The sequence below is a fragment of the Labeo rohita genome, chromosome 15 (assembly GCF_022985175.1).
Source record: "Labeo rohita strain BAU-BD-2019 chromosome 15, IGBB_LRoh.1.0, whole genome shotgun sequence".
NCBI lineage: Eukaryota > Metazoa > Chordata > Actinopteri > Cypriniformes > Cyprinidae > Labeo > Labeo rohita.
The window spans coordinates 1,744,706-1,771,625 of NC_066883.1; the positions used below are offsets into that span (position 1 = coordinate 1,744,706).

The following is a 26,920-nucleotide window of genomic DNA, read 5'->3' on the forward strand; positions in this document are numbered from 1 at the left end:
ATCTGATTAAAGACTCACTGGCCAGCCTTTGCTATTATCAACCTACTTATGCTGGGATGTGATGGCGGCAGCCTTACACCAGCACACTGTGTGTGTGTGTGTGTGTGTGTGTGTGTGTGTGTGTGTATCCGCCTGCCCCTCCTCTCTGAACAGTTTAACAGAAAAATCAAAAGGGCCAGCAGTGCTATACACTCAGGAACACAATTTCAATTTCAATTCACTGCCGCTGCTAAGTACGTGATATGGAGATGACAATCAACCTTCTTGTCCTCCATTTTATTGCACAGCCAAGTCTATCAGTCTGCCACGCTCTCCTCGGCTCTCCTGTCATTTCCCTGCCACACAGGAAGCCGGAGAGACAGGAAGAGACATTGATGAGTGGATCATATGGATGAAGGATGCATCTCTCCATTATCATCATCTCCTTTAATAAACTCACCGTGAATTTTTTTGTTGTTTTTTTAATCAGGCATCAGACCACATATGAGCTCTCACTGACATCGTTGACGAGGCATAATGTGACTTGTGTTATTTGTCGTATTGCTTACAAACTCTGTTGCTCAGTCCATCTTCTCTGTTTAGATGGAGGCATCTTTAATGGGTTTCATTAGTTTTTTTTTAATGTATATGTTCTTAAAAGGTTTATGATGGTTTTTGTTAAAAAAGCAGTCTTATTTTAATAATACATCACCATGGTTTTATGGATATTAATGTTCGTTTAGTATGTCATATAGCTGTTTCTAAATGCAAAAGGTCTGCAAAGTATCAAAAACATATGGAGTTATAATCTGACAAAAGAAAGAACCGATTCTGCAGTGCCTGAAACGAGTCATCAATGTTTCCAACTTCCTGCACAAACATGCGTAGGTTTGTAACACATTTGCATAATGGTCTTCATTAGCTGCTGGCGAACAGCTGTAGTTGTAGCTGAGTTTGGTTTGTGTTGACTGCACTTTGAGGAAATAAAAGTATATTATGAGAAAATTCAAGTGTTTTTGACCTCAGATGCATGTAAACCTACTGTAGAACCTCCAAAACAAATCAGGTACCTTTAAAATAGCACAATAGATGCGCTTTAAGACTTTTAATGTGATTGGTTGCTATTATGATTGGCTTTGCATTGAAAATGATTGACACTCTTGCTAAAAACTCACTCGACGCCAAAAATCAAGATAGCTACTGAAATAATTCAGCAGATTAAACCAACAATTTGGTTTAATCAAACAACAGCTTGATAGCTTGATCTCTATTTTTGCATTTGAACTCTTTCATTCTCTGCCATTAACTCATTTACACCTCTTGGTCATGTCAAGTATTGTGATTAAACAACAGAGAGAGAGGAATTTCAATAAATAAATATATAAATAAAGCATAATGGATTTATTTTAAACTCGACCACAAATTTGTGTTCATTTGCTGCTTGGGCTTTAATTAATTCTATCATACCAGTGCAGAGAACAAGATGACAGACAGAGAGGTGGAGAACAGGAGCTTTCAGAAGACGATGTAGTGGGAATAAACACACACACACACACACGCACGTGTCAGTCAAGGCCTCCTGTCTTTGACAGATTGGTCAGACATTTCCTATTTGGCACTATTGACCTGTAAGCAAATGGCTGGCATTGCATCGAGCTCTGTTAACACTTTGACTTGTTTGTCCTCTTTTACTTAATTAAGTCGAGATAAATAATGACCTCTTTACGGGAAGCCATGGAGAGGGAACATTTTTTTCCCGTCCTCCATGCTGACTCCTCTTTCATTGAGCGATTTCTTCTTTATTAGCTCGCTTTGTTTTTTGAGGCTCTCTCCGTCTTTCCTTTTCATGTTAGGTTTCAGTTTTGAAGGTGAAGTTTGAACTGCAGTTCCTGTTTAAATTCTGTTTCAGTTTGAATTTGGATCATTTGGAAGAGTTCTCGTTTACTCATCTTTGTCATTCTAAATCTGTATTCTCTATTTTTTTTTTTTTCTTGTGTAACACAGAAGGGGAAGTTAAGTAGAATGTTCACAATGAACCATAGTCCTATGTATAATGGTCCAGACACCTGAAACCTTCCTCTCTAGCTGTCTCAAATCTTATTTGTCCGTATTTGGTTGATGAAGGGTAGGATTTTCACAAAATAATGACTTCACATTTTCTGAAATTTAAAAGCACATTTAAAAAACATTAACCACACACTTGTACAAATCTAAAACGTTCAAGACTGTTCAAAACTTTTCTTTTCATTCAATTTGTGCCTACAGATCAATCACAAAGCCACAGTCATCGCCGGTGTTGATGGTAACACATTACTCAAGTAACAAGTAATGCGAGTTATGTACTCAGATTACTTTTCAGATTTACTAGTAAAGTAACAAATTACTTTTAAATGTAATAAGTAGCAAGTTACTTTGTTTACTTTGCTGGTAGTGATGTGCAGAGGCACTTTCTTCAGCCTGAGGCTTATTAATGTCACTTTTTGGTGTGAAAGAGTTGCCAAAAATCTAACTTTATTTATTTATTTGTTTATTTTATTTTTTGTTTTGATGATGTAAAAAGTAGCAATGCATTACTTTCCATAAAAAGTAACTAAGGCCTTGTCCACACTAATATGTTTTGTAAAATCTTTTTCTCTCAATTTTGGTCTTCCATCCACACTGAGTTTTTGTCAAGGAAAACTGAGTTTTTTTGAGAAAACACTCTAAAGTGGATACATTTAAAAATGCCCTTTTCGTGTTGCTACAGATGTTACTTTGTACCTCTTCATACCACAATCCTGCCAGAAGAATTGCATGAAAACGTATCATGCCTGTTCTGTCAGAGGCTTTACGGATGCACAAGTGAACTGAACGCTTCCTGATGTTTTACTTTGGATGAGAAACGCTAGTGTGGATGAAAAGTGTTTTAAAATGAAAACACCATTTTCAAATGTATCTGGATTAATGTCAACGTAGCCTAAGTAATGCAATTAGTTACTTTTTTATTAAGCAACACAATATTGTAATACATTACTTTTAAAAGTAACTTTCCCCAGCACTGGTTGATACACACTATGTGATTTAGTAAAACAATATTCCCATAGTAAACACTTTATTTTAAAAGTCCACTTCAGACATTCTACTGTAAGTAAATTTGTAACTCCATGTCAACTAACAGTCATTAGAGTATTAATGACTGTCTGATTAAAGATGATGTTCACTTCCAGAACAAAGATTTATGGATAATGTACTCACTCCCTTGTCATCCAAGATGTTCATGTCTTTCTTTCTTAAGGTGTAAAGAAATTTTTTTTTTTTTTTTTTTTTTTTTTTTAAATAAAACATTTCAGGATTTCTCTCCATATAGTGGACTTCAATGGTGCCCCCGATTTTGAACATCCAAAATGCAGTTTAAATGCAGCTTCGAAGGACTCGAAATGGTCCCAGCTGAGAAAGAAGGGACTTATCTAGAAAAATCTAAAAAAAAAAGACAATTTATATTTTTTATCCAGTTTATGACAGTTAGGGTATGTCAAAAAACTCCCATCTCATTTTGTTCTCCAACGTTAAAATCATCCTACATCGCTGTTTTACCATTTTTTTTTAAGAGCGTTTGACCCTCCTTGCACGTTCACTTTGTAAACACAGTGTCTGTACTTCTGCAGCAATGTAGAATGATTTTGAAGTTGGAGGATAAAATGAGATAGGAGTTTTTATACCCTAATATGACCTAACAGAGTTGCAGAGCTAGACAAGACAAGCATTTAAGATTAAAAACTATATCACTATTTTATTACCAGTTGTTTTGCTAGTTAAGACCCTTCTTCCTCAGCTGGGATCGTTTAGAGCCATTTGAAGCTGCATTTAAACTACATTTTGTAAGTTCAAACTCACAGGCACCATAGACGTCCACTATATGGAGACTATAACATTATTGCTTTACGATTAAAGAAAGATAGACATGAAGAACATCTTGGATGACAAGGGGGTGAGTACAATATCTGTAAGTTTTTGTTCTGGAAGTGAAATACTCCTTTAAAATCTGCTAACAATTTATTTTGATTAATTTTTAAGCACATGCCAGTTTATTCTACTAACTCTAACCTATCTGTCAGCTAATACTCTGACTACCAGTTGACATTGCAAAGTTACTTATATAGTAGTTAGTAGAATGTCTCAAATGGACTATCAAAACAAAATGTAACCTTACCAGAACCTCTTACTGTCACGAGTGGGTGGAGCTACCGGGTGTGTGTCAGATGAGGGTGGCAGTGGTGAATGCCTGACACTTACTACAATTAATGCAATTAGGCAAGATTTTAAAGGGGTCATCGGATGGCCATTTTTTAAAGTTGATGTGATTCTTTAGAGTCTTAATGAAAAGTCTCTAATATACTTTGGTTAAAAATTCTCAATGGTTTTGTAAAACAACACCCTTTTTACCTTGCCAAAATCAGCTCTGCAAAAATGATCTCATTCTGGTCAAGGCTGCTTTAAATGCAAATGAGCTCAGCTCGCCCCGCCCCTCTCTTCTGTCTGTGGAGTGAAGAGCTGCTCTGAGAGATTGTTTACTTTAGCCGCATTTAGCCGTTAAACTTGCTAACTACCACGTTATAAGGAAGGGCGATTGCAAAGATTCATAAAAAACCCTTATATTCACTTCTGCTGTAGGTGAATCTGGATCATGAATGATTCGCGCGAACATAGACGGATATATGTAGATCAGGAGGTGCATTCCCTTCACAAACAAACGTAATCTACTGCATCTTCAGCGGCTCAGATGACGGGAGTAAATGACAACCACTATGTTCATTATTACATCCAGCAACACAACACCTCAGTCGCTCAGTCGGAGATATTCTTGTCTAACTTACATCCCTGCTCCAGCATCGAAACAAAGAGGTTGGACTGTTACAGCTGATCCGAGGTAGAACGTCATGTCAATCAACTATTGTGGGAGCGGCCTCTGCGGGTGTGACGCCATAACGGCATCTGAAAATGGCTCGATTTGAAAAAGGGGATATTATTTTTACAGATTAATTAAAAACCACTGCATGGATTTTTATCATTATAGGGTAGATTTGTACATACACTGACAACACACATTAATGTTCAAACAACAAGTAATAGTGAACTTAGTGAACTTACTTCTTTAAAGTACCATTTTCAATTCAGTTCAGTTCAAATTTATTTGTATAGCACCTTTCACAATACATATTGTTGCAAAACAACTTTACAGCAAATTAAAGTTTTTACAGTATATTTAGTAGCAGTTTACTAGTGGTGACTATGTCACGTTGATGTACATATGTCAGAGATGTGGGGTGAAGATCAATTAATGACGTAATCAAACAGACAAAGAATACAATAAATTAGTAGCAGAATTCGGTAGTGCTGTATGTTGTTTCAGTGTTGGCATCATCTGAAGTCCTCTGAGGGGTTGGCAACATCTCTTCTTAAGTGTTCTGGATCCAGACTGTAGCTTGTGAGTTCTATTTACCAAAACTAGTTACCTAGTTAGAACAAATAGGAACATAATTAGCATAGCTGCTGTTCAAAGCAAGCAAAGAAAGATTTGTTCAACCAGAGCTGAAATATTAATAATTAGCATTTGATCAGATATAACTGCAGGAAAGAGTTTATGAGATGTATTATTTGAATGCTTGGCTAAAAAGATGTGTCTTTAATCTAGATTTAAACAGAGAGAGTGTGTCCGATCTTCGAACGTTATCAGGAAGGTTATTCCAGAGTTTGGGAGCCAAATGCGAAAAAGCTCTACCTCCTTTAGTGGATTTTGCTATCCTAGGAACCACCAACAGTCCAAAGTTTTGCAACCTTAGGCATGTGGATGACTGTCTCTTCCAGTTTTGCATAGAAAAGGGTTTACTATGTTTGAAAAGTTTGTACAACTACAAACACAGACACAAAAGACAAATGTTGTATTTGGCATTTTTCCTCTTTCTCTGTACTTTTTCTGAGTTGTGCTCTTTCTCTTATTTGATCCTTTGTTGTATTTTGTTGATCCAAAGTCAACAAGCTCATCTGCATACAGATTCTGCTGTAAAACAGCTTTAAAATAACAATAGTGTCATTATTTTGCTCAAGTTAGTTCAGATCAATAACAGTGTGAAGGTAATTGATCAGTTATAAGCAATTCTACAGTAGGCAGCAATGTTGTTATTCAGCTCAAATCTGTTCAATGCTGATTCAGTTCAGTGTTGCAGGATGTTATTTAAAAAAAAAAAACAGTACCATCATCCAGCTTAATTCAGTTCAAGTTTTGTTTTCATCCAATGATGTCAGTCAGTGCAGTCATATTAATAAATTCAGGTGACAGAAATGGGGAAAATAAAATCTAAACCCATTAGTACCATTAAGTGTACATTTTAGCATCTAAATAGTTCATTTTAGTGCCACCCCAGTGACAGCTTTCTGAGTGTCGAATATTTTTGCTACAATAACAGCACACAACATGTGTGACGCTGAGGCACGCAGCGGTGTTGTGGCTGGAGTGGGTTTATGTTGAATGAGGTCATTATAAGATGATCTGTAGACATCATAGCTCAAGGTCAACACTCATCTTGTTTCTTCTTCCACGACTGTCCATTAAAACAATATAAAACGCTTCACGACATGCATCTCTCTCGTGCGCAAATTGTAAACCAGCCAAACAACCCCTGACACATTTTCAATATTATTACATTAAACCGAGTTTGATTGATAATGTAATATTGGGCTAAGGCAAAACATCAATCATGGCAAGTATATTAATTATTTAATATCGCACTGTAATTCAGGAATCGATGCGAGCGCGTGTTCGGGGAGAAACGAGAGGGATGAAAATCTCTGCTCCCCGCAGACCTGCAGGAAATGGACAGATGAAAAAACAGAAAGATGAAGCTAAAAAAAATGAAAAGGTGAAGATGTACCAGTTCAATAAAAATTTATATTCATTTGCCGATAATGTCTTCCTGTGTCTGCACTCAGCAGTGCTGGGATTTGGTTTGAAGGCTCTAATTGAATTAGGATGTTTTTTTTTCAGTGCAGACGTGTGCCAAAGAGAGACAGATACAATTAGAAGAATACAGTAATTTAGCCATAGACAGGGGAAGCCGCTAAATGACCAAAAAAAATAGAGAGAGACGGAGGGAGGGTGCAAATATAATAAGCGCTTGTGAAATTGAATAAGTGATTATAGAAAGAAAACAGAATTAGCGTGATGAGGGGAAAGGAACGGGAGTGTCAGAGGAAGGAGAAGAGTGTTTGTCTCTTTTGTGAAGAATGGTTTACCGCTAATTGTTTTTCATTAAAGGATTCCAGCTCTCTGTCACCACCGTAACTTATTTTTAGCCAGTGCTGTACCACATCCCACTGCATTTGCGTTTTACATTAGAAAATGCGTTAGCTTGCGCTGGTATTTCTGTGTTGAGATGCAAACGGTCTCCCAGAAAAGCTGTAATCAGGAAGTGAAAGAATTTTTGTAGTAAGTCGTTGTGGAGAAGGATGGATGGATGGGTGGACGGGTTTGTGGAGAGGAGATTGGCTGATTACTGAAGTCATTTCTAAGCTGCCACAGGCTAGTTAACATTCCCTACTGTCCATTCCATTACAAATGTTAATATACTAAATATACTAGCTGATACTATTTATTAAAACCAAATATAAATCTTTGTTTGGGGTCTGTAAGATTTTTTTATGTCAAGACTTTTATGCTCACCCAGGGCTGCATTTATTTGTTTAAAAAATATAGTCAAACCAATCATAAGGGTACATTTTTGAAAAATGATTTATATATCATCTAAAGGCTGAATAAATAAGCTTTCCATTGATGACAATATTTGGCCGAGATACAATTTCTTGAAAATCTTAAGTCTGAGGGTGCAACAAAAATCAAAGTACTGTTCAGTTGTCCGAATGAAGTTCTTAGCAATGCATATTACTAATCAAAAATTAAGTTTAAATATATTTACGGTAGAAAATTTACAGAATATCTTCATGGAATATGATCTGTACTTAATATCCTAATGATTTTTAGCATAAAAGAAAAATGGATAGTTTTGACCCATACAATGTATTGTTGGCTGTTGCTACAAATATACCCCAGCGACTTAAGACTGGTTTTGTGGTCCAGGGTCACATGTATGAGTAGATGAACACATGAAGATAATCTCTAGAACTGCCCTGAGAGTCTTTTAAGAAAATTGTCATCATATCATACTCAAACAGAAATGTACAGGTCTTAAACATTTGGTTTAAATTGAAGAAACTGTGACAGAAATATATATGAATTAATGTAATGATAGTACTAGTATAAAATTATTATAAAAAAAAAAAAAAAAGTATTTTTAAAGGAATATTTAGCAGAAAAATTATTTACCGGAATTTATTTACCAGAAAAATGTACATACACAACGCAGTATTTCTGGGGTAAAAAAATAAATAAAATAAAATAAAATAAGAACTATTTTTTAATAAAATCAGTTAATTTGAGATGCTTTTGGTTGTTAAATTTAATTAAACTATTGAAATGGAATCCAAATAATTCATGGAAAACAGAATTTGGTAAAAAAAAACTATTGGCAACTATTTCACAAGTCCTTAAATTGTATTTTTTGTTAAACTTTTAATAAATTGCTGTTAAATTGTGTACTTTTAATGATTTCAATTAATTAGACATGCTTTTTAATTAATAAAATGTAATTTAATTATTAAAAAAAGAGTCTAAAAACAAGCTGATAGATAGATAGATAGATAGATAGACGTTATTATAGCTAAAGGCGTTCAAATGATGTGTGTGCAACATCTTTTTCTGACACTGTGTAAAGTCTCCAGCATAACCTAAAGTCTTTCAGTAGGGTTAAGGTCACGACTCTGTGGACAATCTTTCACAAATTGAGCCTGATGAATTGTCATCCTGGAATATGATCATGGGTACGTCTTCTGATATGGCTGCTTAAGAAATGAAAAGCTGCACATTGCATCATTTAGGGTTAAAAGAATTGTTGCCAGACATACAACATGCCAGAAACATATTAATCACTGTAATAATGATATAATCCTAAAATCTTACATATTTGCTTATTTAAATCCAGATGTTTTTTTTTTTTTGGCCACGCAGTGTATAAATAAATATATATATAAATATATATATGTGTGTGTGTATATATATATATATATATATATATATATACACACATAAAATCTTTTTCATTTTGTCAGTTTAGACACTGTTTACATACTGCAAGGTATTATCACAGTTTCATACTTTGAACATGTGTATGAATGTATTAATGAGACGCAGTGAATGGTTATTTAATGTAAACACACACCCACACAGCATCTGTGTGCATCATTATTCCCAGCTGTCTTTAACCGCTGCCATTTCTGATGTTCTCTCTAACTCTCTCCACTCATGATGTGTGATTGTTTTAAAGGGAGTAAAAGCCCTTTTGAAATCTCTTGCCCTCATGGAACCCAGTAAGCATATATAGATATATACAGTAAATCTATTAAAAAACACGGGCGATCCATGAGAGGAGGAGAGTGAGTGGGAGTTCAGGGTGAACGGGACGCTTGCTGTCTTTGCGTTATTTACAGTGGAGCAAATTTGTTCTTGTGTTGCAGGGAAACGGGAAACATCAAAGCTGGATTAGAACATCTGGTAAGTTCTGCTTCTTCCCCCCCTTCAGCGTTTTCTCAATCTTTGATATCTGCATCCAAAATGAATGTTCAGCAATTGCTTTTGAGTAGCTCAGACAGACTCACTCCCACATGAGTGCCTGGGTTTTCATGACAGTTGCTCTTTAGTTTGTCCCCTTCCCCTTACAAAAAGGTGTTGTGTTAAATCATTTCTTTCCCCTGTAAAGATGAAGTGTGTGTTTTGTAAATGCATTTAGAGTCAATAGGACGAAGTACCCAGATTCACTGGTGCAGTGTTTTTGTTTTGATCTGTATCCTCAAGCTGTTCAGTTTCCAGTTGAACGTATAAACTCGCCGTACGGTTCACAGACTCATGTCAAGCACACGTTACCTCTGAACACATCTGGAGAGATCACAGTGCCTTCCTGCCTCCGTCTCTCTGGATGTAGGGCGCGCTGTTGGCCCTTAAAATGAGCCCTAGGGAGTGTTTAAAAATGTAACGTCCAACATTTGCTGGGTTTTCTAATCTGGGGTCAGAGTGCCATGCACTGAAGTTAAAGGAATGCTTTTCTCCTCCTGGGTGGAACCGAGTTTCCATTTCTGCTTTTTTTTTTGTGCGGGATGAATAATGGAGAGAGGTCACAGCGGGGTCCTGACTCTCTGAATGTACACTCACCTCCCTGAGCTCCACACCCTGAATATTAAACGCAGGCCTGGCCCTTTAAGGGTCACTTGACACACCTGACCTTAATCTTTATCAATTATCATGCTTATATTCTCAAATCAAGTCTTTTTCACATATTCCCGCTCATTCCTTCTCAAGACTTCTCACTGGTGATCCTGCTAAGAAACACTCGTGGTAGAGTTTAGAACAAATCAGAAGTTGAGTGAACTCAAAAACTTGAGACAAACAGCTTCAGTTTAGATTTTTGGGTAAAGCTGTTGTCAACTTAACAGTTAAAGGTCCACTGAAGTGCTTTGAAACACGCTGCGTTATTCTATGTGTTGACGTAATTTCAACTGCCAGGGTGGGACATATCAAGCAGTCCCGCCCCCTTTTTAAAATAGCCAGTAGCGTTTCGTTTGTATTGCAGCTTAGGCTAGAGCCATTGAGCTCTGTAAAGCTGCGTTTGACAGCGTATGACATCCACAATCTCATCCGTATTGCTATAAAATATAGCATTCGGTGTAGAATTCAAATGGGTCAAATACGTTTTATGGCCTGCGCCGACTCAAATATGCCATTGTGTCTTTGGACCGGAGCAGACTGTCCGCGCGCTGCTGCGGTTTGTGTAGGGCTTTCTGTTTTTTTTTCAGATTTTCATTGATTCATTAGAATTAAATATTTTGCCACAATTTTATTTTTTAGAAATCAAGGAATCGCAATTTTGTGTGCACACAGAATACACTTTTGTGTTGACAAAGATGCGACGTGGACAGTGGAATAGGGAACACATGCAAGAAGATGCCAGTGAACTTCTTTTAACTTGAGCACCGCGTTTTTATAATGCCGTTTCATGCACGAGGCGCTGCAAAAGACGCGAATGCAACGGTCAAACATAGATGTTTATATAGAAAAAACAATGGAAAAGCAGCAAATAAGAAACCAGTGAATAACTACTATTGTACAACTGATATTTCGTGTTTGCATCATCATGATTATTATAGTTAATAATAATCTACTCGTGTTATACCTTCAGTCATTTTGAATTTGAATTACCTTGAGTTTTTAAAGCTTTTTCCTCGTATTTTTTCTTAACATATGTAAAAGACAAGTTTGTACAAGATGTAGTTGTAGTTAATGCATCTTTTCTGCAAAGATATTTAACAAGTGATTTGTTGAACTTTTGCATCATGTTGACAACTTTATGTGTGCTGTACTTGGAATAGAATTTTCTTATTCTGTAAGAAATTCTATAATTTAAAAACCGTTAAAAAAAACAAACAAACAAAAAAAACGATTTCAGCCGCAGCTTCCGCATTAGGCTTTATAATTAAAGTCAGAAGTTGAGTGAACTCAAAAACTTGAGGCAGTCAGCTTCAGTTTAGATATTTGGTTAAAAATTGTTGTCATTCACTGTACAGGAAATACAAATTCTGTGAACATGGGCCCTATCATGCACCGCCACAAGTGTTCATTGCTAGTTTCAGCCCGACGCAGGTATCATTTTCACATCCTGTGCCACGTTGTTTAAATAGCAAATGCATTTATGCACCCTTGGCTGTGCTGGTCTGAAAATGAGGTGTGTTCAGGCGCATTGTTAGTGCGTTGCTTTTTTGAGGCAACTGAAATAGACTGCGCCATTGACCAACTAAAACCTGGTTTAAAGTCAAATGGCTCAATATTTTTTTTTTTTTTGTCATTTAAAGAGCGCGTTAGTAATGTGCACCTATAGGCAAGTGCACAATGCACATACACTCTGCTTATTACATACACAGGGGCGCACAGCAGCGCACAAACATGCCAAATATTACAAATGAAAGCATTACAATGTAAAAGATTATTATTGTGTACATAAATATAATCGCTTTCATATGTGAGCTGTTTTTTTGGTTTCACTTTCACTTTCGAAAACGATTACTTTCAGCAAGGAGGGGAGAGGATGGAAAAGGGGTCCACAGTAACTCATTTGAGGGGGCTCGGCCCTGCTCTCTGGAGCAGCATTCAGTCTTTGTTCTAGCAAGTTCCGCCGTGTAAATAGCGAATCCGCCAACTGGCTCTTAAAGGGAATGGGAGATGAGACTCTGATTGGTTTATTGCACGTTACGCCCAAAACACACCAATGACTCATTAAGAGAATAGGGACAACGTTTTTAGACCGCCGACCGTTTTTACCATCTTTACAACAGCAAAAGTGCACCTGCGCTAATTTTGTCACAGTTTTGAAACACAGTACCTTATAGATAACCTTAAGGCTAACATATTCATACTGAAAGCCACACTTCAATTTTGATTTCATGGGGACTTTAAGATTGGTCTGTGCTTTCACTTTACAAGCTGAAATTGCATGTTGACTCGAGACATTGAAGTTTCAATTGGCTCAGTTGAATTATGTGAACGCAGGTTTGGATGATATGGCCAAAATTTATATCACAATATATTTCTTAATTTCGGGTCGATACAATATAATTCCAATATCGATATAAACAATATTTTAAAAACGGCTCAACAAAAAACGGCCAAGAACACCCACAACAGACATCTGCCTATACTGAAAAAAATAACTTGTAGGATTTACATGCAACAAAATACTAATAGTTATTTATTGTCACTAGCCCAATGCTCAACCATGCAGTGCTGTGCTTATCACAGAAAAGTGATAAAATATTCATAATGCGAATGGATAACAAAGTACTTTTTCGTATGCATTTTAATAAATCACATTATATTTGCAAAAACAATATTAATGATCCACAACATTTCTTTTTCATAACATAATAGTCAAAATGTTTAGGTTAGTGCATAATGGCTATGGTATATCAAAATTATTTATTAAAATTGTTGTATTGCCATAGTTATTATTTTACTTTGGAATTACACCCTGAACTGTAATATCTTTCAAATCACATGACTTGGTTCAGTATCACATCATCGGAATGGCACCATTTCCAGAGAATGAACCATTTTTATTGATTTTGACTGTGTGTCGCAGGTTAATGTGTAATTAACTCGTCTTCATTAGGACAGAGAGACGGACAGATGTAGAGGGAACAGAGGATGAAAGGAAAGATTGAGCAGGGCTGATGGAAAGAGAGATTTGACAGAGGAGAGAGTGAAAGGGGAGGAGAGTTTATGAGCGCATGCATTGATCTACAGCTGTATAAAAGCACAGTGAATTATTGAAAAGAAGATTACATGCATAACCCTCTTCAATCAATATGTCTGTTTGAAAAGAGTCTCTCCACATGACCAAACCGATGTGCCAAGCCTGGAGAGCACAGACATATGAACAGACACCAGCAAAGGTCATTCTGCCCTCAGAGACTCTACTTTTTTTTTTTTTTTTTTGGTTCTCTCAACAGTAGGGTTAAATAATATTTAAAAGTCTGTGTACTCTCACAAACACAGGGTGAGCAGTTCAGTTGCATTTGCAACTAAAAATAAATGTGTAGGAACTGTAAAATGTATTTAGGAGCATGTGTGCGGATAAATAAAAAGTAAAAAAAAAAAACAACAACAACAATCAGTGTTTATTATCTTAAATGTATAATATATGTAATTATTATTTTTAATTATTAATTATTTTAATTGGTGATATTGTATATTTGGGAATGGAAAATGGGAATTATGATTCATAAATTGATGTATGCTACAAATAAAACAATTTGGCGTTGTTGCGCATTCTACAGGTCCGTGGTTTCAGAGCAGTTTGCAGTCAATCAATACCGCACATTTATGCCAATAGAGTGCTTACGATCTACTACTGATGAATTATGACATTAGTGTTCATACAGTAATATGTTGTGGATAGATAGAGTCATATGAGTGCATATTTTATCTCCCTCATGTTTTGAAATGAGCAGCCAATAGTAAAGCATAGACATTTCAAAATAAGGGTCCTGGTGTATTTCAGGCTTGGTTGTAATCAAAAGTCCTTTATTATGCATCATTTTTTCCTGGTTATTATTGGTATTTTGGTTACCAAATAAACTTTCTCTATATTATCAAGACAATATATTTTTTGTTTAACACAGTGTCGATACTTCGAATGTCACAAAAAATAGTCTGGAAACACTTTTTGTGGGTGTAGCACCTCAGTTCAAGAGAAGTGCATGTGAACTGATCATCTCCTTCACTTTAATAGCAGTTACAGCATGAAATGAACATGAACATCTGACGGTGTGTTAATAGAAAGAGTAAAACTTAGCAAAATCCGTATCTTGTCTCATGTAATTGCTTAATCGGTGTTTCAACTGCAAAACATGTCAATATAACAGCTTCTAAACAATGTCACGTAACGTCACATTTGCCTCAGAAAACAACATATTTTGTGACCATGAACTTGTTAGTCAGCTAGAAAAATCAGCTCTAGAGAAGAGCATTTTGCTAAATATACGCACAACATCATTATAATTTTTTACTGTTTTTAGGGGACAAGCAGTGAAAGTACCTGTTGTATCCGTTAGTCTTCTTTTTCTTCCGCTCTGGAAGTCTATGGCAGCCCATAGAACCGCTTGCAGGAAAGTTGTGAAATGTGGTACACTGATAGAGGACAGTCTCAACATTAATCACAGCAAATTTAGAGTCTCTAACTCAAACTCTTTACCGCCACCACTTGTTCAGAAAAAAAAAAAAAAAAAAAAAGTTTATGCTAATAACTTTTAATCAAGGCACAGAAGCAAATACCCTCTGATTCCTTGGCTTATGCTGAGTCGAATGAACACCAAAATGTAAAAATGTTTTTTTTGTGCAAATTTTAATTGTTCTAAAAACCTACTTTTTTAAATTCATCCTAGACGGTTTGTCTGATTTTCACCAAAATTGGCTCAGATCATCATCAGACCATACTGGCAAAAAGTTATGAAATTCAAGCTGATTAGTCAAACCGTTTTGGAAATAACACGCAAACAAATGTAATGAGAAGCACGCAAAAATGGATGTGAGGCTATATCTCCACAACGGTTTGGCGTATCAAGACCAAACTTGGTGTGTGTTATAACAAGCATGACCTGAGGCTACCTGCAGGTTTTCAGCACAGTGCCACCTAGTGGTCAGGAGATATGAAAAATGGCTGTTTTTGCTTATAACTTTTCAATGACAGCCGTTTTGGGCATTGACCATTTTGAATTTTGTCAAAAAATGCTATATATTATGAACACATTGCTGTATCTTTACAAAACTCTGTATGTACTCACTGACTCATACCCTGACAGTACTCAAAAAAAATTTTGGAGGCAGTGCCACCTTGTGGTCAAAAGTTATAATTAAATGTTTTAAAATGCTAAGAACTTTTATTTTAATTAACCTACTCTAATGAAACTGGTCTTGATATATTCCTTGGATCATGCCGAGAACATTGATGTCAATTATGCCATAATTGGACGAATTTCCTTTCCGCCATTTTGATTTATGTTGAAAACCTACTTTTTCGAACTCCTCCTAGACCTTTGCTCCAATTTTTCACTAAATTTGACTCAGATCATCTTCGGACCATGCTGACAAAAAGTTATGGATTTCGTGTCGATATGCAGCAGGAAACAGTTTTCGTTTAGCGCATCAACAAATTTGCTGGAAAGATGCCAAGCAGCATCTGAGGCTGTATCTCTGCAAAGCTTTGATGCGGAATGTTTTTTTTATGTGCCATTGCCACCTCTCACTGACCATGCCACATCAGTTTGGTAACAGCGCCACCTATTGGTCAAGAGTAATAAACCATTCATTAATCAGCCATTAATTATGAAATTTCCAAAAATTCTAATATCTTTTGATTGCATTAGCCAGATTACGCCTGAGGCTGTATCTCTGCAAAGCTTTGACATATTGACACCAAACTTTGTATAGGCAGTTGTCTCCTGACCATACCACATCAATTTGATAACACCACCACCTATTGGTCAAAAGGGATAACCCAGGGCTCCACAATAAGGAATGCCTGATGGCCCGGGGCCAGCGGGAAAAATGCTCGGGACAGTTGACGAATTTGTCACAAATTTGATCATCGTCACTGACGGACATATAGCCTACAAAAGTATGTCAGAACACTTGTCTTGACGATTAACATTAGCTTTAGCAATGATTAATCTATGTTCAATTTACACAGTGAAGTACCGATGCACCGATCGGCCGGGCATATTTCAACCGATCTCTGTTCCAATTGCATGCAATCATTCTTCAAAAGATGCTGAAGACTAACGCAAATAGGAAAAAATACTGTAGCAGGCAAAGCAAGATCACGGTTTAATGCGCGAAATATTGGAAGTATTATCCTAAATTTTGAAACGGGTTTATATGGATGTGTCTCTGAGGGCAACTGACTGTTTTAAGAAAAGTTTACATGGTGTTTTATTTTCATTTGCCTCTGTATAATGAATTTAAAGTTGCATTCATAAACACAACACTGCTTTGCTTACAGCGGTAACCAAGGAAACGTAATATCACTGTTATTCCATAAGCGCCACCTGCTGACAGAGACTGAGTTTGCGTTCATACAGTCTGTCTGCTGTTTTTCCCTAAAACATCTTTTCATTTATAATAAAATATTAATGAACAAACAAATGTTTGAAATTTGTATTTGTTAGGCTAGCAGGTTTTGCTATGGTATCGAAATTGGAATCGAGAATTGTACAGTTGAATTGGTATGTAAAATTTTGGGGTCATACAAGCTTTTTTATTAAAATAAAAGATAACGAGTCAAAAAACAATGATAACAGCAAGTATTTTATTTTTTTTGTGGCAGGGCCAGTGAAAATTTTGACGACTGGCCCGACCGTGTTGAGCCCTGGATAACCTATTAAATCATATTACTTGTGGTTGTTTTTATTATTATTGTTATTATTTTTTTTTATCATTATTATTATTTTATTTATTTATTTATTTTTTAACCAATTTTAAATAAAATTATCCTAAAATGGCTTCAATTCCTCATTGTTTTAGTTGGTCTGACACTATGCCATGCTTAGCTCCTCATTTAGCCTCTGTAGTGCTTGGCCCTGTAATATTGCTGCTTGCAGCTATATTTCGATATTGAATTTTTGTTTGAATAAATATGTCAAATTTTTATGACAGCTACCATTAAAATGTTGATGTTTCAAAAACCGAATTGGAGTAGAAATATAATTCTCTAATTGTCAAGTTTGTACAGTAAACTTTATTTTTGTATACAAATCAGTTAATTTTAACCTTCAGTATTAAAGTAGTATAGTACAAACTGACTCTCATGTATATTTTACACCATTAGTTAAGAGATTTTTTTTTCCTTGAGACCAATTTGGCAGATACTGTACCTGATTTATATCCAAAATAACTGATATTGAATCGTAAACCGAATTGAATCACAAGCTTGTGAGTCATAATCTAATCGAATCATGAGATGTGTGTCAATACCCAGTCCTAAAATGTATGTGGTGTACGCATACTGTAGTGAATGTCTAAAAACGAAGTACTTTGGGCTTAACATGACAAAATTGCAGTGTTACTACCTTAAAAGTGTTGTTAAATCTATTCAGACTTCAAACACAGTGTAATGGCCTGAAGAAAAAAACAAAACAAAACATTATTTGATTTTTAATGGTGCCATGAAATCAATTTAGCATATTACAGCCTTAAAATGTTAAATGTGTTTAAAATGATTGTCTGTGATACATGTACAGTATGTCACTGTTAGACTCACTTGATCAACTAGCAGTTCATCAATATTTGTGCTTTAAATGCAATGAGGTGGTAGTTCAGTAAAACATGCAGATGCGTGAGTCTGCCCGTGTTCAGATCTGCGAGTCCTGAAAATTTGAATATGTGAAAATTGTACTTGAGAATTTATTGTCGACTTTATAAAAGCGGGTAGATTGCATCCGCTCGTCAGACACCAGGTGCTGCAGTATTTTACTAAGATTTGTGCCGACGAACAGCAAGTCTACACCCCCCGCATCCCTCCCCGAAATACATTCAAATTTACCCTGCAAACATGAGCCATAAACAGCCCCGCATTTACAAGCTTCAGATCTGCCAGTGTTAAAAGATGGGCAACTTTACAAAGTCTAGACAGAGGCAACTTCTTAACAATCTTAAAAGTAGCTACTACTAATCTTGCGTTCGCCACCATTAGCTCCAAAAATATCCAGTTACTGAAACCTAACTGTATTTCAACAGCGTTTTCGAGAAAATGCGGATCTTGTTAATTTTGTCGAATGGCGAGCACAGTTTAGATGGCAAATCTCATTTAACCTTGTTTCTTTGTGAGACTTTTATGGTTATGCTTATTAGCTTTGTGTAGAAGAACTGAGGATGTTTATTTGTTTTTCTGTGTGTTTTTTAGTTTATTGCTTTACTGATCTCTCTTGTACAATTTTTCTTCATTATAGAGGCCTGAATCTAGCTAGACCGGATGCGCGGGTAAATAATCACAGTGAAAGAAAAAGCAGCCTCCATCTGATAAGTTGAATTTATGTACCGCGTTCTGTATTGGGTCATTCTGTCTTAATCTCATGTCCATCAGCTTTAAAAATGCAGAAATGATATGTAAAACTGATTTTCCCCATGGGTTTTTGCTTTTGAGGCCTTGTTTATGTGTAATGAATTATTTACGCTTCAGCGATTGCGAGAAACGGCTCTGTTTTGGCTCCAGCAGATCTTTGGGTGCTTAATAATAGATTTATCCCATAACATCATCAAAAGCACCTGTCTTCCTCTAACAGAACGAGGGAAGATCAGGCCTTCAGAAATCAATAGAGCGGCAGAAAGCGGGCGGCGTCCGGACACGGCCTTCGGCGCTCGTCCGCGGACCCCGTCTCGCTCCGCCGTGCGCGCCGGTAATTTGATCGTGGGATAAAGAGGTGATCTGACAACGCCTCGCCGAGCGTCAGCTAAATGAAAGCCGAGGAGCTGCGCGAGGATAATTTGCGAGCAGATTTACATGCTTATTACACTAATGATTTCATCAGATCGGAGGTGTCTGCGAGTCTGCCACGGGCCTCCGTCTCCCCGCATTTGTGAAATAAGCCGCGCGGCTAAATGATGGAGTCGTCGGGCTGACCTTTAACCTGACGCCTGCCCAGACATAATTGCATGTCATACTGATAGAGGGGACGGGCACGGCTTTCATATCCCGCCGCTTTATCTCGCTCTCCGTTAAGACGCGTCCCTCTTTGCATAGATGTGGCGACGGAACAAAAACAACAAAGAAATATCGCATCTCCATTTCCAAATGATGCTGTTGGATTTAGCGCGAGGTCCCGGCGTATATATATCACGGCGGGCGAACCGGTCCCTTACTGTATACGCATTATCTAAATGGTATCTCTGAATGTCAAGGGCATAAAGGAAATTAAATCGGAAAGTGCAGATAGAGCAAAGGCGATTTTATCTCCTGATGATTGCAGTTTTGATAGGTATTCCAGTGAATTTCATTTTCTCCGGATGGCGAGGAGATGAGTTAGCCGCCACATTTGTTCATTTTTCTTCTACATGATTTATGTGAGTTGAGTGTGAGCCCAACGCCCAGCCCGCTCTTGCTCCGGCTCCGGCTCGGGCGCGCACGCACACGCACACACACACACGTGCGCTAATACACACACGTGCATGTCAAAAAAGTCTATTAATACAATTGCCTTCCATTTTGGCCTGACTCTGCCGCGTGTGTGTGCGCGCGTGCGCGTGCGCGCGCAGGAGCGGGAGGAGGGAGGGCTTGTGTGAATTGCGCGGTTGAAGGCGAGGACCGCCGCGGTTAAACCTCTGTCATCACTCACGCTTGTTTACATTCTAAATACGTAATGAAATCTTGTTGGCAATAATCAAGGAAATAAAAGTTTGGGAAAATTGTAAAAGTGGTGAAGTTTGAGAAATGAGCGTCAGGCGGCTAAATAACATTTTGGGGCAGGAAAGCTTATTATTATGCAGCGGCAGTGCCTACTGTAGACACAAAGATGAACAGCCTCTGCTTTCCTAAATGCTGTTAGCGCCGTCCTGAAGTATGGCACATTGTAAAAAGGCCTCCGATTTCATATTGAGATTATATTTAAAAAAGATATCCATACACAACATTATATTTTATAGACGCCCGGCCCAGAACTCCTGATATGCAGTATTTGTTATAAATATATAAATAAACATATTGCACTGGAGCCCATCTCTACCCTGATCTTATAGACCTGGATATTAAAAACGGAATATTGCATTTTCTAGGGGGGATCCTGTAACGTAATGCTGCAGTCCTTATTTCTTTTTTTATTTATTTTTTAGGTTAAGGAATGGGCCAGAGGTTGCAAATAACAAATGAAAAATGACTATAAATGAGGATGAAGAAGTCAGATGAGATCAGATGAGCGATGAGTACTGGAATAAACTCTGTCTATACTATATAGGCTGTATATATACTCTATATACTGTTGTGCAGAAGTTTAGAGTTGCACCATTTCTGAATTCATTTGATCCAAAATGTGTGATATATTAGTGCAGTTAAAAATCTAGTTTCTGTTTGGTTATGTTTTAAAATGTAATTTATTCCTGTGATCAAAAGTTGATTTTAGTGTCACGTGATCCTTCAGAAATCATCCTAATGTGCTGATTTGCTGCTCAAGAAACGTTTCTGATTATTAAAACAACATTGTGCTGCTTCGTATTTTTGTGGAAACCATCATATATATATTTTTAAAACTTTTTTAATAATTATACCGTTAACAGCATTTATTTAAAACTGAATTTGTTGTAACAGTGTAAACTCGTTTACTGCCATTTTTGATTAATTAAAAAAAAAAAAAAGAATGAATTTAAAAAATGATTTAAAAATGCATTTATTTCATTAAGTACAGTTTAAGTCTATTAACATTTATTGGCATATTGCTCGAGACTTAATAAAAATAAAAATTGTAACATAAAAATTGTAGTTACACTTTATTTGGAGTACTAAATGTGCACAATGCACATTTCTTAATATATAGCTTAAAATATGTTTTAATGTCACTATTAATGAGGATTGTATGATTTTTGAATAATATCGGTCTTTAAATGCAGGATATTTACTTGCAATAGTTCCACTTTAGCACAATCAGATATACTTAAGTATATCTTTAGGTGGACTTCAGCAAGTACAAAATTAGTTGTTCCAATTTAGCAGACCTTAAATATACCAATGTAGTAGTACAATTGCAGGGTAGTTTTATTAGGTACATAATATGTAAATGTATTTGTAGTATACTTAGCATTAAATAAATGTATTTTAAATACATTTCAGCATATTAATATTTCTCTAGGGTGCTTAAAGGGATAGTTCAACCATAAATGAAAATGGTTATCATTTACTCAACTTCAAGTTTATTCCAAATCTGGGATGCTTTCCCTAAAAGCGTTGTTAGCTATATGGTTGTTAGATCCATTGAGCTCTATTGGTAATGAAGGAAAGTGCAACGAAAGTTGTATGAGTGTCTTTCTACTGTTGAACACAAAAAAAGATATTTTGAAGAATGTTGTTAACCAAACAGTTGATGATATGGACTTCCATAGTATGGAAAATAAATACTGTAAGTCAATGGCTACCGGCAACTGTTTGTTCACCAAGATTCTTCTAAATATCATCAGGATGTAAAGAAGATCAAGTTGATGTTCTGTTTCTGATAGCTTGATGGTATTTTTTGGGGAACTGCAGCTGTGTCTAATTGCTAATGTGTAAACATTGTTCCGTTGACCATTTGAAATTTTATGGCAGTGAAACGTGGGAACAGTTAATTGTCTACATAATTGTAGTGATTCATGGAAAGCAGAAGATCAGTCTGTTTCACAAATTAAGATTTTCCAACCCCTGCTCTTCCAGAAACAAAGGGAGTAAAAAATGACATGGTAATGTTTTCCCTAAAGTACAATACCGTAGTTCTTCAAATCTGACTCACTGTATGAAAAAGGAAAGGAAATATATTACTGTCCAGGATGGATGTGGACTGTTTAAGCAGAGGATGAGTCTAGACAGTAGGAAGCCAGTGGGGATGAGCGCTGAGCGGTGTGGATGTGGAGCTGTGGTGTGGTAATTGAGATAATTGGTTTGGCTCAGTGTTTATGCGGGACGGCTGTGTGAGTGAATGAGAGATAGATGCTGCTCCAGGACCGCTCACCAGGACACTAAACCCCATGAAACCTGAACTCATCATCTCTGCTGCCCAAGCTAGCTCACAGATCAAGTCTGTTTGTGTTGTGAGAGACAGCTGGAACAGTTCTGATTCCTCTACATTTATCACACATACAGCTTTATTACACATACACTTACTCTATAGCTAAAAACCCAAGTGCCCTTCTGCACGTTATTTACATAAATGCCATTTCAAAAAAGGCCAATTTAAAAAAAAATAATAAAAAAATCATTCTATTTGTCAAAAAATGTTGAAAAAATGTAATTTGAAAGTATTGTTTCTTCAAAACTATGAAGCAGCACAGTGCTGATAATAATCAGAAATGTTTCTTGAGCAGTAAATCAGCATATTAGAATGATTTCTGAAGGATCATGTGAAGACTGGAGAAATGATGCTGAAAATTCAGCTTTGATCACAAAAATCACTTACATAAAAATAGGCAAGTTCTTCTTTTTCTTTTTTTTTTTGTAGTAATATTTCCAAATATTACTTTTTTTTTCTGTTATGTGTTTTGTTTGCACATATATTGGACAAGAAGTTACTGACTTTGCTCACACAGGGTATAACAACTTTCCAAAAAATTTGATAATTTTTGTGCAGGGTTTCCGTGGGTTCCTAAGAAATCTTAAATTTAGTTATATGAAATTGAAGGCCATAACAAATCCTAAATGGTACAAGAAAGTCTTAATTATGATTTCAGGAGGTCTTAAATTTAAGAATGAAAAGACAAGAATTGTGATATGGCTTAATGTGATGATTAAACTTAAAAAGGCTGGGATTTCATTGATTAAATATGAGCACTGCACATTTCAAAGTCAGGTTCTGCAGAGCTTTATGTACTGCCATCACAGGGGAAACCGCTATATTTCTGCCGTTGTGAAAGCGCCACCTACTGGTAGAGAATGATTTAGCATTTTCAATCAGCTCTCCTGCTGTTCAGACCAAAGTGAAAATTGACACGTTTATTCGGCAAACATGCAGTTGTAGCCATGCTCATTTAGCACAGGTCTGAGCTTATAGACCTCTGTTTTTCCTAATTGTGCTAATTGAAAAAAGTTGACAAGAACATTAAATCCAGCCCGGTGAAATGTGTTTTTTTCTTTTTTTTCTTTTTTAAACAGAATTCTGTTTATTTATTTATTTATTTATTAATTTTTTTAATTTTATTTAAATGTATTCCATTTTTTTCTGTTAATTGTTTTCTAAACTGTCTTTATGGTTAAAAAACAAAAAATATTTTTTTTTTTTCTAATTGACTGAAATCATGAAACTTAACAGCAATTTACATTCAAAATAATTTGTATTTTTTTCTGCAGTGTTTTTTTTTTTTTTTTTTTTCTTCATTAATTTGCTGGATTAAATTTTAATGGTTTCATTAAATTCAATCAAAAGCATCTCTACTTAAATGATTTTATGTATAAAAAAATAATTTATTATTATAGTATTTATTTATTTTTTTTCCCAGAAATACTGTGTTGTGTATTTACATTTTCTGGTAAATAAATTCAGGTAAATATTTCTTATAAATAATGTTTTAATAATAATTGTATTATTAGTGGTAGTACTATCATTACATTAAGTAATGTATTTGTCACAATTTCTTCAAGTTAAACAGAACTTTTATTTTGACGGGTTGCTGTGAAGACCTTTAATCGTAGGGCCCTAATGATAGTAAGATTTACAAGCAATTTTTAAAAGGCTGGTAAGCATTTTCAGCACAGCACAAGGGCTAAACATAATCTCTATTTAAGTTATAGTCATCATGTGCTCTTCCTAATAGTGTTCAAGACTTTTTTTTTTTTCTTTTTCTTCACACAATAACAGTCAATGAGTTGTTGCAGAAGAAAGGTTTGGAATGACAAGGATGAGTAGATGATGACAAAATGTTCATTTTTGGATGAAGTGTGCCTTTTTTTTTATAGATTCTGGATTGTTGACCTCAATTCAGAAAGTGAGGGGAAAAAAAACCTCTAAAAAAGTTTATGCTAGTTACCAAAAAATCACGTTTAACATCAACGATTGTACTAACAATGGGAAAAGTTTTTCCTTTGCGTCTTTGAGAAGTTCTGCTCAAATACGACAACGTTCGACATTCAAAACATGACTAAAATTGCTTATTAATGGCCAGTAGTTGGCGTTGTCACTTTGTAAAGAAACACTACAGATCTGCATGCATAACTATAGACATTATGAAATAGACTTTAAAACCTATTTTCAAGCCTCTAAAATGGCATTGTTGTGTGAATGAATGGCCAAAAAATGCATAAAAAGTTTTTAGTTTTTAAATGGTGCAGTGCACACCCCCTTTTTTAAGCAGACCTGCAACAGTGAACCTCTTTTAACCGTTTCTGTTATGCAATTTCCTGCAGATTGGTCTTAATTAGAATTTAGAGCTTCCGCTTCCATCATGAACTGGTCAGTTGTGTTAGTTAGGTCTAGGCCGTGTCGTGGATTGTGACTAGATTGGCTAGTATCTGAATCTAGTATGTGGATGTGGGTGTCAAACAGTGTTTTGTAGCTTATTTGTATTATATCTGTGTCAAATTTTATCAGCTCTCTCTCTCTTATTGCTCAGTGTTTGCCAGAATGAGGCCTGTCTCATAATTTGACAAACTTATCTAATTATTAATCCGCCACCCATTTGTCATCCTTTGAAACTAATTATATTTTTCTTCATATTGATGCTCGTTTTTTTTTTTTTTTTTTCTTTTTCCTCCCCCTTTTGTATGTTTTCCTTTTTTCTTTCTTGTCTAAACACTCGCTGGTGTAATATCTCCGGACACTTGCCTCAGGGTCACTTCAAACAAATGCAAATGCAATGGTAGAAATTTCATAATAAACTGTAACTAAGATGATTGCCCTGCCAGCTATTATCCCTCCATTTAAGTCGTGTGATCCGTCTGTTCTTCCGCCTCGTTATTGCGGCATGACTGGATGTTATTGTAATGGGAGAGAGAATAGAAGATGGCTTTGAATGGGAGGAGAGGGGGTTTATCTGAACATTCAATAATCCTTCCTTTATTTCTGTCTGCTTGATTGATGCCCTGAAACAGTCTGATATGCTTCTGATAACAATATAAAGAAGGGGAGGGAAAAAAAAGGGAAAAACTAAGAGGAGCGCGCTTAGAAAGACCACGGAGAAGAGCGGCCCGTGTTTTCGTAAAAGTTATCGAAGGCGAGGTGTCAAAAACGAGCGGATTTCCGAGAGGAGCTTGACGTGTTTGTCATCTAAGACACGGCGGAGTGACAGTTTTACATTAAAGCGGGTCATTATATTTCCCTGTCATCACCCCAAATGACATTTTTAGAAAGTGACACCTTTACAGTTTGATAAATCAAATTTATGCTGAATAATGTGCGTTAGCGCTGTCAGCGACACCCACGTTCTCCGAAGAGCTACGGTGAGCCTTGCAGGATCCACATTTAAATTTCATCCTATTAGCATTTAATTTCTCTGTAATCCTACACACCTTCATAACACCAACACACACCAGGCTCTCCCGCGTTCGAGAGCAATCTATAGCCCTTTATAACTTCCCTCCCTCATCATTCTTCTTTCTTGACAATTAAGAGGCTGGAATCTAATAGTGGAGATATTGGAATTATATCCCAGCCTCTTCCAGAGCCACCGCACTGGAAATTTCGACACGTTTAGCCCTCGTGCGCGTGTTTACACGCACACGCCCTCGTGATCTGCTGGGATTTATCGTCCTTTCTACATGACTGAAGATGTGTTTTGCTCAAGAAAATTATTACTTTTAACCCTGCCGCTGAAGCTGTGCTGTTAAATGTGTTTATGTACTGTACGTCTGGGCGATGTGGGCAATACATAAAAATCGGAATGTTTGATTATTCAACATAAAAGTTTCGATTCTTTTAACGTTTTAACTAGTCAGCTTAAATGTAACTAGGACATGATTCAAGTAGCATTGTCTTTATTAAAAACGCACAAAAACGTCTGGTTAAAAAAAGTTCTGCACAAAGTGCAGCACTCGTGAAGTGATTCACAAACAAATTGTCTTCACTGTTAAAAATACTGGCATTGATGGTTCCATGAAGAACCTTTACCGTCCATGGAAACCTCCACAGCATGTTCTTTATAACGGTTTTTCAAATATTTCAAATATTTTCTTTTAAGATCTGTTTACTAAAAGGTTCTTTAGGAGATGGTTCTTCTATGGTGTAACTTTTTGGAATCTTAATTTTTAAGATTATTGCTATATATCTTTGCGGAAAAGATGCATGAGAGCAAATGTTGCACAGATGTGAGGTTTGTCTTTTTTCTTTGGTCAGATCTTTATTTGAACATGCAGTATGTGTCTGAGTTTCTTTTTTTAATGTTCAGCAAACAAAAAGTGCATAGTGCTGCTACTTTTTGTTGTTTTTTGGCATAAAACTTAGTGAAATGATTTCAGTATGTGTTAAGCACATTTTAACATGTATTATACCATGTAATATAACAGTTTGGATTGGAAGCATTATTTAAGAGATTTAAGTATTTCGTAACATAGGTAGCTCTCAGGCATTTTCATTTTTAAAAAGTAGCTCTCGA

The 26,920-nt window shown here is 36.2% G+C and overlaps 1 protein-coding gene across 2 annotated transcripts in view; it reads left to right on the forward strand.

The window, feature by feature from the left end:
• The window catches only part of rsrc1 (arginine/serine-rich coiled-coil 1), a 176,348-nt gene that overhangs the window by 67,880 nt on the left and 81,548 nt on the right, over nucleotides 1-26,920 (forward strand). For both annotated transcript variants that reach the window (XM_051128713.1, XM_051128715.1), the window contains exon 5: nucleotides 9,583-9,619. In XM_051128713.1, the coding sequence (XP_050984670.1) occupies nucleotides 9,583-9,619 (37 nt within the window). The remainder of the gene's footprint in view (nucleotides 1-9,582; nucleotides 9,620-26,920) is intronic.